Source organism: Vigna angularis, chromosome 5 (genome assembly GCF_016808095.1).
Source record: "Vigna angularis cultivar LongXiaoDou No.4 chromosome 5, ASM1680809v1, whole genome shotgun sequence".
In the NCBI taxonomy this organism is placed as follows: Eukaryota; Viridiplantae; Streptophyta; class Magnoliopsida; order Fabales; family Fabaceae; genus Vigna; species Vigna angularis.
Window position 1 is genome coordinate 1,803,222 of NC_068974.1, and position 19,983 is coordinate 1,823,204.

Here is a 19,983-nt window from a genome sequence, read left to right on the forward strand (position 1 = left end):
CCTAATTGTTTAACTTGAACACCAAATTATCTTTTGTAAGCACAATTCTCTACTCGGTTTGGAAAGATTGACCCTTAAAGAGGATTAAGATTCCTAATATTGAAGACTTCAAGCGTTTATAATGCTTTTAGAGTCTTTACATATATACATTTGGCATGTAAAATATATCAAAATTATAAAAAACGTTATATTAATATGTATATATTAATAAAATAAATACATTAATTAATATATATAAAATAATATATAAAAATGATAATTTTAAATTTTATATTAATATGCATACTAAATATAAATATTAAATTTTTTTTTTACTTTTTTATAATAGCTCTCAACGGATTCCATCTGTTCTTAATAAATCTGATTTAATTTTGTCCATATTAAAATATACAAAGATTCAAATTTGTGGTGGGTACAATTGATTAAGAAGCTTTTAACCTAATTAGAGGACTCTAATTATTAATGAATCACAAATAAAAAATTGATAATATTTTATTAAAATGTATATAATTAATGCTAAATACTTAAAAACCCATTATTCATATTTAAAGTGTCAAACCCTTAAAACACTTACAATATAATGATTTTATAAGAATTTTGTTATGATGTTATTTCAGAACATGTTTATTACAACGTTTTCTCTAATAATTTAGCTTTCATATAAGTTTAGTAAGTTCATAATTCTTTATTTATTTAAATTTTATTATTACAATTAAATATTAATAAAATGTGAACTCTAGCTGATCATATTCATAGACGCCCTTTAAATATTTTTTCATATAAAAATCTTAACTTTAGGATATTCTTATAAAGTTAATTAATTCTCCATTACCTTTCAGTAAAATTTTCAGTAAAATTATAAATTAAAATTAGCCGAATCAAACTTAATATATGTATTGAATTATCAATTTTGTAATTGGATAGAAGATTATTGCTCTTACAACTTTTAATCTTAACTCTAGACATTTTAAAAGGGAAGAATTTCCCAATATTTTCATTTTAGTTAACTTATATAAGAGATATTACGTTTAATATTTGATCTAATACGTAACCGATCTGAAATATTTTGATGACAAAAGACAAAATTTCAAACCCTAAAAATTGCACACTATTTTCTCACACAATTCCACCAAATCCTTCAGTCACATATGAACTCCAAAACCTTATAAAAAGCCACAAGGAACTACTTGTAGTTACTGCCTTCATAGAGATGAAGAAAATGTCATGCTTTTCTTCTCTTCTTGCTCTACTGTGTCTCTACAACCTCTCTTTCTTAGAAGCTCTAAATGGTGGATTCAGTGTGGAGATAATCCACCGTGATTCACCAAAATCACCGTTCTATAGTTCCTCAGAAACAAAATTCCAAAGGGTTTCCAATGCTCTGCGTCGTTCCATAAACCGTGGCAACCATTTCAGCAAATCCATGGTGTTTCCAAACACAGTAAGGGCAACTGTGATACCAGATTTTGGTGAATATTTGATGAGGTATGCAGTTGGAACTCCACGGCGTAAGGTGTTTGGAGTTCTTGATACAGGCAGTGACATCATTTGGTTGCAATGCGCACCATGTAGAAAATGTTACAGACAAGCCACACCTTTGTTTAATCCTTCAAAATCCACAACATACAAAACCATCCCTTGCAAATCTACCATATGCCATTCTGTGCTAGGTACCTCTTGCTCCTCTAGCATCACCAAAAACTGTAAATATGATATCAGCTATGGTGATGGTACATTCTCACAGGGAGATTTGAGTGTGGAGACCCTCACTTTAGGCTCCACCAATGGATCTCCCATCCCACTTCCAAGAACTGCAATAGGGTGTGGTCATAACAATAGCATGGCCTTCCAAGGGAAAAATTCTGGCATAGTTGGCCTAGGACGTGGACCTGTGTCGCTTATAAATCAATTGGGTTCTTCAGTAGGCTGGAAGTTTTCTTATTGTTTGGTCCCAGAAACTCTGCATTCCAATGCAAGTAGCAGACTCCATTTTGGAGATGCTGCTGTGGTTCTAGGACCTGGAACTGTCTCAACCCCATTGTTTTCTAAACCTCAACAAGTATTTTACTACCTAACCCTAGAAGGGTTCAGTGTGGGAAGCCATAGAAGAGAATTTGGAAGCTCTTTGTCTAGATTTGGAGGAGAGGGAAATATGGTAATTGACTCAGGTACAACACTGACTCTTTTGCCAGATGAAGTTTACAAATGGTTGGAATCAGCAGTGTCACATGCAGTTAAACTGAAGCCTGTTCAGGATCCAAATCAGGTGTTGGGACTCTGCTACAGAGGTACATTGGATAAACTAGATTTTCCAGTGATCACAGCACACTTTAGAGGGGCTAATGTGTTGCTGCATCCAATGAACACCTTTGTTGAAGTGGCTGATAAGGTTCTGTGCTTGGCTTTTCAGCCAACTCAAAACGGTGCTGTCTTTGGAAACTTGGCTCAGCAAAATCTTTTGGTTGGCTATGATCTGAAAAAAAATACAGTTTCCTTTAAGCAAACAGATTGCACTAAGATGTGATTAATTCTTCTTTATTATTACTTAGTCTAAGTAGAATAAATTATACATGCTATTTTATATGTATTGTGTTGCATTCTAGATAGTTCGTATGACAGAGAGAAGATATATTATTATTGAGTATAGGAGTGTTACCTTTCTTCTTCCTACACCTCCAAAATTACAAATATAACTATTTTATTAAATTTTCTTTTTACTTTTCTCTTCTCTCTTTACTCTCCTTTTATTTCTTAATCGGGTTAATTGAGTTTGGAAAATCGATTAAAAATTCAACAATTTTGAAAAATTGATTAAAGTTTCGATCTTTTAACTAACTTTTTGAAAATTGGTTAAAGAAAAAAAATTTATTTAGAAATATATTTAAAAAAGAAATGTATTTCGAAATACCTTTATTCCTTGAAGGTAAAAAAGCCTATTTCGAAATATGTTTAAAAATGTATTAAATTTAAAATAAAAAAATAAAATAAAATAAGAAATAATAAATTTTAAAAATAAAAAATAAAATAAGCAAAATAAAAAAAAACTAAATTTAACAATTTTAAATAAAAAATAACAATCAAATAAAATTGCAATATTTAAAAAAATAAACTAAAATTAAATTAAACAATTATAAACAAATAACAAAAATCAATATAATTTCAAACATAAAAATATCTTAATATCAATTATTAAATATTTGAAGTTTAGTTAAACAAACAAAACATTAAATTAACAATTAAAATTAAATAACGAAAAAGATACAATTTAAAATAACAATAAATTTTTATTTCATTCTATTTATATTGATTTTTTTTATTTTGTTGATAATTGTTTAATTTAAATTTAATTCATTATTTAAATATTGCAATTCTATTTCTTGTTATTTTTTATTTGAAATTTTGTTAATTATTTTTCTTTTCTGTTTTGTTTGTTTTATTTTGATATTTCAAAATTTATTATTTATTATTTATTATTTTATTTTTTTTATTTTAAAATTAATGCATTTTTTTTAAATTTATTTTGAAATACGTTTAAGGAATAATCATATTTCGTTTCAACGTATTTCGAAATACGTTTATTTCTTAATTGAAAAACATTCTGTGACCTTCGGACTTTAAGACGTTTATTTCTTAATTGAAAAACAGTCGGTGACCTTCGAAAGTTGGTTAAGAAAAAAGATATGATTTAAACTTTTTGAAAATAGTTGAACTCTTAATTAGTTTTCGAAAGTTTGTTAAGAAATAAACGACTGCAACTAAAGATGACAAAAAAAAAATGGTGTCCAGAGACAAAATTCGTGATGGTAGCTATACGATGTGGATAATGGGTTAATATACTCACTTATAAACAGGCAGACTGTGTGTAAATATTATAATCCAACTTGTGAGTATTCGTTATTTACAAAAAAATAAAAATAAAAATTTAATATATATTTTATTTAATTAAATTTAATTTAAAATAAAAACTATTTATATTTTATTAGGTTAAATTTAATTAAAATTAAATTAAATTTATATTTTTTTATTTATATTAAATTTTTATATATTTTTTAGAATTTTAATTAAATTTTATTTTTAAAATGTATAAAATATAATTTTTTAATATTTAGTTTTAAAGTATTTGCCAATTTTTTTTAAAACGAGTACCTACGGAGGTAGTGGTTAAATTGTGGGTGAAGTTTTTATTTTACGAATTAATTTACGAGTTGACATTATCGGTACTCGACTTGATATCATCTTAGGTACAACAAGTGAAAAGAGAGAAGAGAAAAGTAAGAAAAAAATTAATTTAATAAAGAGTGATGGTTATATTTGTAATTTTGGAGGTGTACTAATAAAAAAGAAGGTGCAAAGATAAACACTCTTGAATTGGACCTCTTAGTTTAGAATTTGTTTTTTTAGAAAAAAAATTATGTCAATTATTTATGAATTTTGTGAGAACAAGCATTAGGGCACTATGATTTTATCTTTTGCAGGAAAATTTCAGAAGTTAAGATTTGAAATAAGCGTGAGTTAATTATTAGAATTTAATAACAATTATTAATTTCTCATTAATATTATAAATGAAATAATAAACAAACATTAATCATATAAAACAAAAATCATCAATGTTAGTTATTAACATTTAATAATAATTATTAATTTTTCATTAATTCTATAAATGAAATGATGAACAAACATTAATCATATAAAAAATTATAAGTGTTAATCACCTTATATTTTGTCACCATGACATAATTTTCTTTTACTTAATTAAGTTTTAAATACCTACTAGAAACTCAGTTTCTAATAACCTATTGTTAATTACGAGTTTCTAAAATTTAAAATTTTTTCAAAATTGAGTTTATGTAATTAATTTTTTCTATTAATTATGTGGGATAATAATTATCTAATATTACCGCACAACTTAAATATCATCACATAATACTCTAACGTATGAGATCGATATCATGCTGCTAGTCGAGGTGGGAGAACCATTCCTTCAAATACAGCTTGAGGATGTCCAGCTGAATGAAGAAGAGTTAAGAATAGAGCTTGACACTTCGTAGGAGCATAAAGAGGTCATTACCATTCGCTTTGAGGCTTGGGAAAGGCTCATCGAAAAAAGATACAACACTAAGGTCAAACCTAGACACTTTTAGGAAGAAGATTTAGTATGGAGGAAAACCGGGGATGCAAGATGGGTAGTGGCGCATAGAAAGCTGACGGCCAATTGAAAAGGTCCCTTCAAGATAAGTAAAGATTTAGAGAACGGAGCCTATCAGTTAAGTTATCCGAACAGGAAAGTAATACCAAAAACTTTAAATGCTTCCCATTTGAAATTTTATTTTAGTTGAGACATCAACCCATGTATGTATTCGTGATAATTGAATATTATGAGGAATTCAACTCAAATTATTAAGTTTAAATGTACAAGCACCAAGTTGGCGAATGACGAGTTTCAAAGTGAACCACTGTCAACTTAACTGAACAGTGAACAATGAGTTCCTTAAAAAAGAACCATTGTCGCTCGAATCAAAACAAAAGTCAGTAAGAGAATTGATGAACGATAAGTCCCCCAAGGACTACTACCATTCTTGCTTAAGGTATGTGAATGATGCGTCTTTATAAAGACCACACCCAACCTTAAGATATGAACACACAATATTAAGCACACACAAATTGTGTAGGTGGACGACAATACTGAACGAAAGTAACTTAGAAAAGACAGAGGTAAAATGTGAAATCAGGCATTATATTCGATGTTAACCGGGGTATACAAAATGCGTTGGTCGACCAGTGAAGCAAACAATTTACAAAGTCTAATGTTTGTCACCCAACCATCTTTAAAAGAAAACTAAAATCCAAAAAAAAAAAAAAATAAACCTCTCAAATGCAAAACAAAAATAGAAAAATTATTGCTCATTGGCCTCTCGGTCGCCTTCAACTTCCGCTTGGATCTCTTCTTGGTCAACCACCACTTCTAACTCGATCTCATCTAGCCCAAGGTTGCCAGGCATCTCTTCCAACAGGACTAGGTTTCCCTCGTGAACATGTTTAATGATATCAAAACCTTGGGTTGTTGTATCAACGCCCAAAAGGAAGGTCGCTTGACGAAGAGCCTTGTTGAAACCCTCCTCGTGCTCAGTCACGATAGACTCGTTCAAATTCTTTAGTTGGTCGTTGATAATGCTAAATTATACCATATTTTAAGCATCATTTTAATGGCAAAATCAACTCCTTTCTTACTTATAACTTGCTTAATCCTCTTGTTTTGCCTTGTTTTCTAAATAATTGTGTTTTTGGCTACTTTGATGTACTTTCATCAATAATCCCTTATTTTGTAGCTAAAAATGAGCTTGGAAGACTCTCCAACAAACTATAGAACTGGACCAAGAAATTAGCACGAAGAAATGCCATCAGCAGTGCAAGGACGTTCGTCCAGGAAGGAGGACGCTCGTCCCAGGACAGTGGACGTTCGTCCAGGCAAGAGGACGCTCGTCCAGGAGGACGCTCGTCCCAGAAGCGGGCGCTCGTCCAAGAGAGGAGGACGTTCGTCCAGAGAAGAGGACGCTCGTCCAGAGGAGAGGACGTTCGTCCCAGGCAGAGGGCGCTCGTCCAGCCAGGCAGAAGTGGACGCTCGTCCAGCCAGGCAGAGGACGCTCGTCCAAATTGCAGAGAGGACGCTCGTCCAGATTGAAGGACGTTCGTCCAAATGCGAGAGGCTCGCGCTCGGGCGCGAAAACAGAGGGGCGCCCGGGCGCGACTTTTCGCCAGATTTGAATTTTTGCGAGAGCTTCGCGCTCGGGCGCGACTGGCAGAGGGCGCCCGGGCGCGACTTTTACTGATGTGGCAGACAGCTTATTTAACCCTAAAACGCGAAGGGGAAAGGGTCTTTGGTCATTTGGAGGCGCGATTTCACGGCTGGAGCTCATGGAGGGCGTGAGGAGCTTGTGGGAACATCTCCTCCTCTTCCTTTGGGTCTCCTTCTTCTTCCATCTTCCATGTTTGTAAGCTTTAGGGTTCTCCATGGAAATGGAGAACCAAATTCATCTTTGTTGGGATTAGTTGTAGCCTTTGAATTCTTGTGTAATTGTTGAATGATTTGATTATATATATGCCTTTTCTATCAATTGCTAGTATTCTTGTTTCCAATCTTAAAGCTTGCATGTAATGGGAACGTTCATGACTTGATTTTGGGGTTTTATGGATTATGGGAACGTAAGATGAAATCTTGAACTGAAATAAGAGTCCTTGTGGGTCATTGATTCTAGGAATGGAAGATGATTCACATGTTGTCTTAGATCCCAATTCTTTAATGCGGGTTTTGCTTGTTAGATTGCCAAGGAATTGGGGTTTGATAAGGAAAACCTAGGCTCTTTCACCTAAGGAATTAGGGCTAGAGTGTTTTAATGGATTGACTTTAGTAAATTGATAGAGAGGAGATGAAATTGGTCATACACAAGAGTGCTTTGGTGAAAACTAGCCTTAACAATGTCATTTCATATCATTTCTAGTCTTTTCCATTTCCAAGTGTCTTCAATACCAAAGTCCAACCTTGTAATTATGTATGAATTTACATTCCTGCACTTGTTCTGTATATTGATGTTATGTTATTGAGTCTATATGAGTTGTTAATCGCACAATTCTCTAGTATTACGAGTCTCTTGGGAAAACGATACCCGGTCTTACCGGTTTATTACTTGAACGATTCGGTGCACTTGCCGAAATCGAGCCCAACAAGTATTTTTTGAGCTAACAAGTTTTTAGCGCCGTTGCCAAGGATTTGGGGATTGAACCCGAGTCCTAGCAACGGCTAACAAGTTAAATTGGGCCTCAACAGTCGTTCGCCTATTTTAGTTTAACAGCAAAACTCTTGTTCTTCTTGCTTAGCTCGACTTTCTCAGCGAGCAACTCTTGGTTTTTTCCATAGATCTTATCCATCTTCGCCTTCAACTTCTTGTATTCCTTGGCCATCCGGTCATCCTTTATCTGAACAGTCTTAGCGTTCTCCATTGCCTCCTTGAGCTCTCGACGGGCTTCATCTTAGCCAGGAGGTCAACTTGGTACTTCTCACACCCTTCATGGGCAGCGGTCACTTCTTCCAGTTGAGACAAAGATAGGAGACCGTCTTCTTCTCTTTGGCCAACTCAACTTGAACCTCCTCAGCACCTCTCCTATCGGCAAACTCGGTAGGTACCAATTTAACATGGTTGCTCGGGAAGAGAGCTCTAGGGTTGCGTTTGTTATCTCTTTTTCAGACATCTTGTCAATAACTGACCATTCGGCAGAATTCATATGGAAATTGGCCTTTTGGCCAATATGAATCTTGATACCGAAAACACTGCCCGATAGAGGCCGAAGGGTACTTCCTTCACGACGACTTCTCTTAGAAGAAGATTTCTCCCCTTTCTTATGGGATCTCTTCTTCTTCTCTTTTGTTCGGGGGAGGAACGATGACAACGGCCGAAGAAGGTTGCTCGAGATCAACCATGGGATGGCGTTGAGGAGTCTCAGCCCTTGGCATCGTTGGAGAAGAGCCGAACGAATCTTCGCAGGTTGGGTCGCCTGGCTAGATGTTGTTGAACGGGGATCCTGCACCTTCGACGGTTCAACGCCCATCGTTTTCCTGACCAAAAAGATAGAAGTTTTCTTTAAGGTGGGGGAAGACATGATTTCTGAAATGAGACACAAACTTAGACAAGTTATGACCAAACCACAAAGTAAAACAATAAAGGGAAGATAACATATCAAACGCCTGTTCATTGAATTCCTCGTAACCAAGGCATTGAATGAGGCCACAAGCGAAGAGGCTGTGGGGCAAACCGTTGATGACCCCGACTGCTTCAACCTCAATCGGAGTCATGGAACCGAGCGACCATAAAGCCAAATTTATGAGGGTTCCTCATCCAATAAAAGGGGAACAAAGGGTGGCTAGCTTTCTCAAGAAAACTCTGGCGACCTGACTCCTTTATTACAATTTTAAAATACCCGTTAAAGGAATATGAAAAGAGCTTAAATAACCATTTCTTCTTAACGGAGATGAGGGATACCCATCCTCGTTTGGCAATCAGACGAACGTTGAAGAAGTGGAGGAAAATGGGGGCTATAGGGGTTATCCTCAAAGCACAACACACCACCACAAAGGCCTACATACTCGCCCAACCGTTCGAGTGCAATTGGGTCGGAGCGACATTCAACTCTTAGAGCACAACATCCTGGAAGTTGGTAAAAGGGACCCAAACGAACATCTGAGGAAAGAGATAAGTGTATACGAAGAAGTTCTCATCACTTCCTTTTTTCTCATGAGAAACCCGCACATTCCCCTTACAAACGACCAATCGGATCAACTTGATGTCCTCCACGTTTCGCATAATGTAGGATTGGTCGACCTAGTACTATAGGTTCTACTTCAGGCGGAAGCACGTTGTGTACAGTCCCACCTCGTGGGACACCCAATCATAGCCCGAGATGACCGTCAAATCTTAGGTAAGCTCTTGCCCCTCGTCTCAAGCATCTAACTCAACTCCTCCGACATGGAGACAAATTACAATTCTTAAAGTAACCCTATCAATATATACAGTGGGCGAGATACTTATCGAGTTGCTTTCCCGCTAGGTTGTCTCAAAGAAAGATGAAGACATGAAGCTTGAAAACGAAGGTTGACCACCTCCGCCAACGAACCCCCTACCACCACTCCCGATGACTCCTCAAATGAACAAAGCTGAACGATTATCATTATTATTACATTAAATCAAACGAAAAAAGTCGGACGGTAGGAAAAGAAAATAGGAAGGAACTAGTGAAATTGACAGGGTAACCTCCCCCTATTTATAGGAAAATCTGGAAAAGCCGTCAATGCATCGCCACCGTTGATCTATGCCACGATCAACGGTCTAGATCACACAACCTTGCCATTCCTGAGAAGCATAGGACATGATGATGCAACACATGTTTTCTTGCCAGGAAAACCCTTCAGAAATATGTCAGATGGAGCTTCCACCAAATCACGAAAGAAAGCAATTGCCCTAAACTTACATACCAAATCCCAATGTCAGTTATGGCTGCTTAGGTCTTGGGGGGCCTGTGTATTGTATGGCTGGGCGGCCGCGTAACTAGGAAGGGGCAATCGATCACGTATTTTTGAACCCCTGGATTTGGACAATACAAGACAATGGCCGCTCGGTCGGGCATGGTTAAGGATCAGACGAACATTCTCAACAGCAAAGTATTTCTTAAGAGATATTGCTAACCAAGATTAAGAGTAAATACTAATTAGTATGTAATGGGCTGAGATTAGGTCATGATTAAGTTATGTTAATCTTATGCTCATCTCAAAAATTATAAATAAAGGTCAGGTAAGAGGTAGATGATCACATTTATTGTGAATTTAAAACTTTGCTCTAATAATCTTCCGGATTAATTACTGACTTAAGCATTGGAGTATCTTTGACGGTTACCCCCAACAGTTTGGAGCATTAACAAGAGAATACTTAGACTAAAGGCGAATAAAATTACCTTAACAGAGTAAATTGTAAAAGTATGTTATATGTGTAACATCCCAATTATATAATAATCAATATTATATAATAAGGACGTTAACATTCAAATATAGAGAACAGTCGGAATTTTGACGTGTAATTAAATGTAATAAATTACAGTCATCCAATTAAAAGGAGTAAGAATTTAAACTTAAACAATTGAAAGGATTAAACACTATAAGTGTTCAATCAAGAAATTCTAAGAAGACTATTCTGAAAAAAATCAGTAACTTCCAGCTCTTGCTCCAAGGGAAACTCCGCGACAACATCTGCTCCCATCCAAGTGGATGATCATCGCCAAAGAAACATACCCAAACAGCACATAACAAAAACAATGCAAGGGTGAGCTAGATATAAAAACATGTTATACAGATAGAACAGTTAAATTCAATGTTATCATACTTAGATTCGTATAAAAGAACAATTAGAGCATATTCATTAAACCATAATTCCACCCACTCATACAACATGCAAAAGTCATCCAAACATGGTAAATTGACATCTAAAGACTTGTTACTTTATAGACCGACTCGTTACTTCATAGACAGACTCGTCTGGACTAGAATGAATTCTGTGTAGCTTCGGTGTTCGTGCACCCGGGTGATGTAGTAACTGGAACTCTCATCAGCTGCCACCCGAGGTTAGTCCTATCTGTCCAGATAATCCCTAGGACTAGGACCTCCTGCCGTTCCCACACATGACGTACCCCCTCTACGTGAGGACGAGTACTCACGGAACATCAGGATGAACAACCGGCTAAGCTTCCCACATTCATACTTTACAAATCTCAATAATCAAATTCTGAGTCGTTCCTCCTTGGAACGCTCATTTAATCATTCATACTTTCATTTCATCTCATATATAGTTCATCATTCACTTTTGATCATATATTCATAATTCACTAGTCATCATTCCATAATCATTTTCATCATTCATAAGGAAGCCATTAAAAAAAGAACGTTCTTTCAAAAGTCACAATATTTCCATTCATCTCATGCAATCTTCATCATTTAATATTTGTCATTTTACTATTCATTATTTACTGTTCATCATGAACTATTCATCATTTAAATACCGAACGTTCCATCACAAGGGGAACGAGAACGAACGCTGTTTTGCGAGACAAGAAGACGCTCGTTCAGATCAAAGAACGAACGTTAAGAGCGAGACCAAAAGACGCTCGTTCGTATCAAATAACGAACGCTAATAGCGAGACCAAAGACGCTCGTTCGTATCAAATAACGAACGCTATTTTGTGGAAAATGAGAACGAGCGCTCAAAACAATAACTAGTGTCATTTTAGGACGAACGCTCAGCATATAACCGAACGCTCAACAATTTGGACGAACGCTCCACTATTTGGACGAACGCTTCACTATTTAGACGAACGCTCAACTATTTGGACGAACGCCAACTATTTGGACGAACGCTCACTGGGACGAACGCTCACTCTTTGGACGAACGCTCACTGGAACGAACGCTCGCGAGAAAGGACGAACGGTCTCTGGACGAACGCTCACTCAGCGGAAGGACGGACGCTCGACAAACACTGTTTGGACGAGCGTCCCGTACTAAGACGAACGAACGCGGACGTTCGTTCAGGAACGAACGCTCGACAGGTTGTACGAACGTTAGGCCGACCACTATTTGGTCGAGCACTGTTGGGACGGCGCGTTCTGCAGAAATTCTGCAGAAATTCTGCAGAAACGCACCAGAGTCCAGTAACCCAGAAAACTTCATTTTCAACCCAAAAATGCCCAGATTTGCATCAAACACAGCATAATTCAACAATCAAAACGAAAAATCTAACTCCCCTTACCTCTTGAAGACTTCCTTTGCAAAATCTTTAAATCTATCTCCCTCAAAGCTTGCAGCACCAAGCAATTCCAGCAACTCTGAACTTCACCTCCTTCACCAATTTTTGCAGCAAGGGTTTCCCTCCCATTTCAGAACCCAGCACCTCCTTTTTATCTTCCAAGTTTGCATGGTGCCAAAACATGAGAGAATTCACGGACGTTTTTGCTCCCCACCTCTTCAACAGCTGCCCCGTGAAGCCCTTCCCTACCATTCAATCATCAAAAGACGCCCCCCACCACTTCACATGCTCAGCTACCCACGTGAGGCCCACCTCCACCACATTTTCTTTTCTAAAATAATATACGGTCCTTACAATATGGAATTACTCGACTACATCCCAAACACTTGTATTTGTGTTCAATAAACATGTCGCCAACTTGAAACTCTCTTATACATAAAACTGCCTAAGGATATTTTGAAACCGAAAAAAGCATTTAAAAAATAATTTTATATAAATTTGAAAATTAATTTAGAGGTTCAGAATACACGTAGACAGTCAAAAGTAGTTTTCTAAATTTAGAAATGATGTTAATTGTAGAATTTTGATGCAATAACTAAATATAAGCTCTAACGACTAAAATTAGATATATAATTACTGGAAACATATAATGATGTAACTAGTTTTTATTATGCTAATAAAAAAATTAGATTTTATAATAATTATTGAAATAAAAATTTATTATTATAATTTATATGGTATATAAAAAATTAATAAAAAGAATTTATAAAATATATTTTTTATTAATTTTTATAATATTAATATTCTATAGCATTTGACAATAATTTTTATTTATTATAAGCATTTTTCATAAATAATAAAATAAATTATGTTCATACAACTAAAGTCAATAATAAATATGTACAACTAAAAATGGTAACTTATTAAAAGAATTATTTATTAGTACTTATAGATTTTTCATACTACCTTCTATTTTCTTTAAATTTCCTGGGCTGTCTAAGGAATCATCCTACCTTCACATTTTTCTTTTTAGTATGTTGAGAAAAAATGATATCCTATAAAGACATCTTTTTATTGACATCTAAAATTAGTGGAAGACTCTATAAGGGAAACAATATTTTTGGATATATTTTGTAATGTTTTGGATTTGAAAAAATCATAAATTGTATCACAATATAAATTTTGTTATGTGGGGATAATTTTATTTTTGTAATATTATTAATGTTAGGAAATGGGAATTGAGATTTCAAATCCTTATGTATATTTACCTTCTAATATTTTACGTATCTAGATTAACACATTCCTAATGTTTCATTCTTTAATTTTATTATTAATTATTGTCTATAAAAGAAAACAATTTTCTCTCATTATTTTTTTTATCGTTTTTTTGTAAGTAGCATCATAATGAAGATGTGAAATTCGAATACAATTAAATACACCCTGCAATTGGTTCCAGAAACCACAACAACAATTTTGTAGTTTAAAAGTAAATGTTTTATTTTTTTTTCTGACTATTATGACAGCTGACACTTGGAGCTAAGATGTATTCCATGGGAATCTTTTTGTGTAAAACTTTCCAAAAGACCAAGCTTCTTAAAGGAGGGATATATGATTACTCCGTATCAAATTCGACCAATGTTTAATAACACTAATCCAAGTCTTGATTTATAATTATTTAATATTTTGAGTTTGTGAAATGAAAACGAGGTAGAAAAAATTTGAAAATAGTAAAATATGAAAGTAAAAGTTAGAAGAAATTTTGTAGTTGTGTGTAATTGTTGTCATGCATCAAATGATAGTGTATATATGGATATTTATAGATACATAAAACATTATAGAAAATGTTAGTTATAATGTTAGTTACTATGTGAAATGTTCTATATTTTTGTCTATGTACAATGTTTTCGATATTTACCTCATACTTTAGGCTTTCTACATTGTTTTAAAATTCACATTACATTTCAATACTTTATATTAAGATTTTCTATATTATTTTAAAACTTTCATTGCGGTTTAATACTTCTTCTTGATGTAAATTTGATAACCTTAGGTTCAAACCTTAGTCTTGATAATTTGTGAAAATATTTGCAATTTAATCTTTTTCCTTCATTGTCTTGACTTATTTTTCTTGTTTTGCCATCTCTTCAAAGCTTGTAGACTTTAGTATGACCAAGTTGAACGATTCATATATCAGATTCTGTGAAACCTTGCTACCCTACAAAAGATAAAAGTATCATCAAAATATAAAACATGAGAAGAAATTTGCTTACCTTTGAAACTTATAATTTGCTGAATATGGCTTAGAATGAACCATCAAAGCTCTGTCTCTACTTAACCCTTTCTTGACCAAACAAAAATAGAAGGTTGACAAAGGATCTCCTTATCTAACATCTTTGTAACAACTAAAGTATCTTGCGAAAGATCCATTCAATTTGACCGAAAGCTTGAGAGATTGAATAATATTTAGAATCCAACTACAAAACCTCATATTATAAAACCAAAAGCTTTAAGCATATTAAGTAAACAACCCCAATAAAAAGTATCCAAAGCCTTTTAATATCAACTTTGAGAGCATCATTAACCAAAAACTTTTGCACTTAACAAATTAATACCTTTTGAAGCAACCATATTACAAGCCCTTTATATTAGTACCTTTCAAATAATCATTTTGATTAATAGATAATTCTAGTAATGATACTAACAAGCCTATCAGCCAAGATTTTGGAAATGATTTTAAACAGAAAATTAGCCAAGTTAATACATATAAAACAACAGATTGTATTACCATTATCAGCTATAGGTTTAAGAGTTATGACATTGGAATTCAGACCTGGCAATAGCCATACATATAAGCCCCTATAATGCTGAATTATTTCTGATAGAAAATGCCTTCAAACCATCTGGGCAAATTAAAAACAACTCCTTTAGTCTGTTTATTCGTTGGCAAAGGTTCTCAACATTTTTGTTTTCTCTCATTATCTGTTATCAATAATAAAATGGAACAAAAATAGTTAAAATATATATTTTTATTTTCAGTCCACTGACAGATACTAAGTAAAACAAGATACAATCACTGGTTAGTACAGTGTGTGGGTTTGAAGGAGACTCTTTTCTTTTCTAGGTCATAGCCAACCAAAAGGTTTATCTGAGCCAAGTTCCCAAAGATGGTAAGTTTACTTGACATGAAAGCCAAGCACACTACCCTTTCTTCCATTTCAACAAATGTGTTGACAGCATTTAACTTCACATCTGCGCCTCTAAAATGTGCCATGATCACTGGTGCTTTCAGATCATGAAAACTGCTTTCAAAGCAAAGGCTCAACTGGTTAGATGGATCCTTAACACGTTTTAACTTAACTTCATGTGCCACCACTGATTCCAGTTTTGAGTAAACATCATCTGGCAAAAGAGTGAGTGTTGTACCTGAGTCAATTATGATATTTCCCTCTCCATCAGATTCAGACGAGGAGCTTCCAAACTCTATTCTCTTGTTTCCAACACTGAATGCTTCCAATGATAGGTAGTAAAATACTGCTCCACGTGAGAATATTGGAGTTGATACAGTCCCTTTCCCAGAAACCAGAGCAGCATCTCCAAAATTGAGTCTGCTAGAAGTATTAGACGTTGATGCCAAACAATAGGAAAATTTTCCACGAATTGAAGAACCCAATTGAGATATCAATGACACAGGTCCTCTTCCAAGGCCAACTACACCAGAACCCATCCCTTCATAGGACACAGTGTTCCTTCGTCCACATCCTATGACAGTTCTTGGAAATTGGATTGAAGAGCCATTGGTGGAGTCTAAAGTGAGGATCTCCTCACTAAGATCTCCTTGTGACTGTGACCCATCACCATAGGAAATGGTATATTCACAATTGTCTCCATCTTTAGTGGTATCTTGCACCAATTTACATGTTGTAGAAGAGTAAGGAAGGGTTCTGTATGTGCTGGATTTTGAAGGGTCAAACATTGGACTGGTTTGGTTGTAACAGGGTTTACAAGGTTTACACTGCAACCAAATTATGTCACTTCCTGTATCAGCAATACCATAAACATGAAATGGTGGGGTTCCAACTGAATAGCTCAAAAGGTATTCAGCATCATTTTGTGTTAAATTGGCCCTAGGTGTGTTTTGGTTGAAATGATTGACACGATTAATGGAACGACGCACTGCATTAGAAACTCGTTGGAATTGAGTTTCTGTGGGACGATGCAACGGTGATTTTGATGAGTCACGGTGGATGATTTCCACACTGAACCCACCTTTGTGAGCCTCTAAGAAAGAGATGCTATGAAGAGACAGCAGAATAAGAACTAGGGTTGAGGAACGTGACATTGTTGTCATTAAAGTCTTCCAATTTGTAATATTAGCACATTCCTGGTCACAATTTATAAGGTCGCCTAGTGATATTTGTTGAAGCGTGTGTGAGAACAAATGTGACAACCACTGAAATTCATGGACGCGGATTGAAATTTCGTGTTTCAGAGTAACCTCATTGAGGTTTTAGTTTTGAAAAATGATTACACTTAAAATTTTCAACACTATTCTTATCTGCTTTTTACTTTCTTCTTCAAATTTAACCATGTTTTAAAACTAAAATAATTAACTACAATAAAAATATACCAACAAGATAAATAAAAGTCACTTTTAATAAAATTTAAACACTATTTGTATTTATTTTTATAATTAAAATAATAATAATTTTATTATTTATTTTTATCATCATAAAAGGAAAATGAGCTCACGTCCAGTATTAAATATATAAGTAAAATATATTTCAAATAAATCATCTTACAGATAGACAAGTATTGTGTTATATGAGTTTGAGGTGTAATGGGTTAAATATTTAGAGAAAGAACCTTGTGATTGGTTTTGAATTTTTAAAATTTAAAATTTAATATAAAATTAAAATTTCTTTATATTCAAAATTTTAATATATTTTAATCCTTAAATTTACAAAATAATAAATACGATTTTTTAATTCAATGAAATTAAATTATTTATAATTAAATGTGTTTTAGATTAGTATTTGAATTATTTATATATTTTAATAAATATCTATTTTAATATTTATTGAAAAATGCTTTTAACACATAAAAAATATTTAACATAATTAGTTTAAAAATTATATTTATTATTTTAAAATTTAAAAATTAAAATATATTAAAATTTTCAAATTAAATATTAATTTCGTGTAAAAATTTAAATAATAAAAACATACTTAACTCTTCTTTATATAAAGCACTTAGAAAATAAGACAGTTGTCGGAATTATTCAACCTATAATGTAATTTAAGTAAACATTTCTATTAATTAGTACCATCTCTATTCATCTTCTCAATTGAAAACAGCTAATTTGCTTAGCTATATATAAATATATTACATTTATTGAAAATAAACTTGTTTAATTAGACTTTTTATTACGTTTAATAAAATGATATTTTAAATAATAATTAAGAAAATCAGTTGTTTTTTTATAAAACTATTAAAAAATGTTAATAAAGATTTTTTAACGAATAAAAAATTAATATTTAATTACGTAGTCAACTTAACTATATATCATGTTTAATAAATACAATAAATAGTTGGTTCCTTTAATATACAATATATTTATTATTTTATTTAATAAATACATTACAAAAAAAAAACAGCCTTCAAATAATAACGTGGGTTAATATGTAACACTGTGTTTAATATTTTAAAGTTAAAAGATATAAAATTATTTTAAAACTTAATTTTTATTTAGTTCACTTTTACATTTCAATATTTCAAAAGATTGTTCAATGTTTTATTTTTTAATTGCTAAACTCAATGTTTTTCTAATATTTAAAAAAAGCAAATGTGATCCCTTAAATTAAATTAGTATTAGAAGGTGATGAATTGAATTTTACTGAATTTCTTTTTTAATTCTTGGTAATCCTTCTTCTCTATTCTATACTTATGAAATATATGAAATTGAAACATTTAGAGTTGATTTTTTTCCTAAAATTAATTTCTTCACTCAATTGCGAAAGGTAATTGAATTTCTTTTACAACATGTTTATCTTTTTCAATCATAAGCCAAGAAACAATTACAACACAAATCACTGAAGACCTAAACTTAAACGACTAAAGCACAGTATGAAAGGCAAATTCCAAGAAGACCAATTATAGAAAAACAAAAACGCACAAGCTCAAATTTTACGCGATGGTCATTTGGATTAATCCCTTTCCACCTCAACTCCATGTCAAATCCAAGTGAGTTCAAGTCCCACATTGGATAAATGTGAGAAAGTAAAGCATTATATAAAGACGAAAGACTCATTAACCCATAGTTTTAAAGTTTTTGGTAGAAAGTGGTGTCAATCCCATATAATGGCCCCTATACTGAAAGTCTTCATAGCAAAAGGGTTTTAGGTAAGCGAATTTCATTAAGATGAACGACGATACAAATACTTCCGTTGGAGGGGGAGTGTATATGTGGAAGGGACTCACCCTTGATAAGTGTGAAAAACAGATGTTTTGACACTTATAAATGATCTCAATTTTGTAATTATTCATGTTATTACTCAGTGAAAAGTCGTTATAGGAAGTAGATTGTGTTGTAAATTATTGTTCAGGAAAAGTTGTACAAAAGGGAATCTGTCAGCCAATTCTCGCATAGCAGAAGCAAAATTCGCCAGTAGAATACATTCGCACAGCGCACCACCATTGGTTCGCTGAGCGAATGACATCAGAGAAGAATGAAAATTGCAAAATTCGCACAGCGCACCAGAGGTTGTGCGCTTAGCGAATTTGTGCAGTTGAGTGCTGAATTAATTTTAATTCGCACAGCGAATCTGCTTCTGTGCGCGGAGCGAATGGAGCAGTTATGAGAATTCAACCGTCTCTTAAAAGACGTGATTTGAAGGAGAAAAGGGGGAGCTGATGAAAAAGGATAATATTTTTTGGAGAACTGCTCTGGAGAACGAGGAGACCATCAGGAGACCTCTCTGAAGACATCAAGACTGCACATCATGCAAGGAATTGCAGAAATGAGTATGTTTGTGATGTCTAGGATAGGCTAAACTTTTATTCGTTGGAATTGACTGTAATGGCTGACATTTGATGTAATATTTCCTGTTCAATATAAAGTGTGTTCATATGCTTTTCTTGTTTACTTTTTATTTTATTTTACGGAAGTAAAATATACTTGTTTTTATATTCAAATTGTACTGGGAAGTAAATTTGAGTATTAACGCAGGAAAAGCAACTAGAAGGAAAGATGCTAGGAATAGTTTCAATTCTCCTGGTCATCAATAACATCAGTTCTTAATGCAAAGTTTATGTTTAATTACTTAAGGAATTAATAATTGAACATAATTCTTTAGAACTTGTTTTAAGGAATTGAACCAAGATACTGTGATGTTGATGTTTGAACGCAAGTTATATTGCTCAGAAGAGTTACTGTAATGTGGTCATGAAGTCAATTCCAATGAAGCTTTCTTTAAAATTTTAATTTCCATTTTAAATTGTCATCTAGTTTGAGACTATTAATTCACTTATATTTTGTTGTTCAAATTGATTTTGATAAATAAATTTTAATTGAATAACGTAACACAAATTCCCTGAGGAGAACGATACTTTACTTATCACTGTATTACTTGTAACGATTTGGTATACTTG

The 19,983-nt window shown here is 33.4% G+C and overlaps 2 protein-coding genes across 2 annotated transcripts; one reads left to right on the forward strand and one right to left on the reverse strand.

Moving 5' to 3' along the window:
• The first annotated feature begins 1,218 nt into the window (after positions 1-1,218).
• On the forward strand, positions 1,219-2,644 carry LOC108339930 (aspartic proteinase CDR1). Its single transcript, XM_017577157.1, has one exon. The coding sequence runs from the start codon at positions 1,220-1,222 to the stop codon at positions 2,522-2,524; it is 1,305 nt and encodes a 434-aa protein (XP_017432646.1). The 5' UTR covers position 1,219; the 3' UTR covers positions 2,525-2,644.
• A 12,700-nt stretch (positions 2,645-15,344) lies between these two features.
• Positions 15,345-16,715, reverse strand: LOC108339031 (aspartic proteinase CDR1). The gene has a single exon (XM_017576181.2). The coding sequence runs from the start codon at positions 16,682-16,684 to the stop codon at positions 15,407-15,409; it is 1,278 nt and encodes a 425-aa protein (XP_017431670.1). The 5' UTR covers positions 16,685-16,715; the 3' UTR covers positions 15,345-15,406.
• Between the last annotated feature and the right edge of the window lie 3,268 nt (positions 16,716-19,983).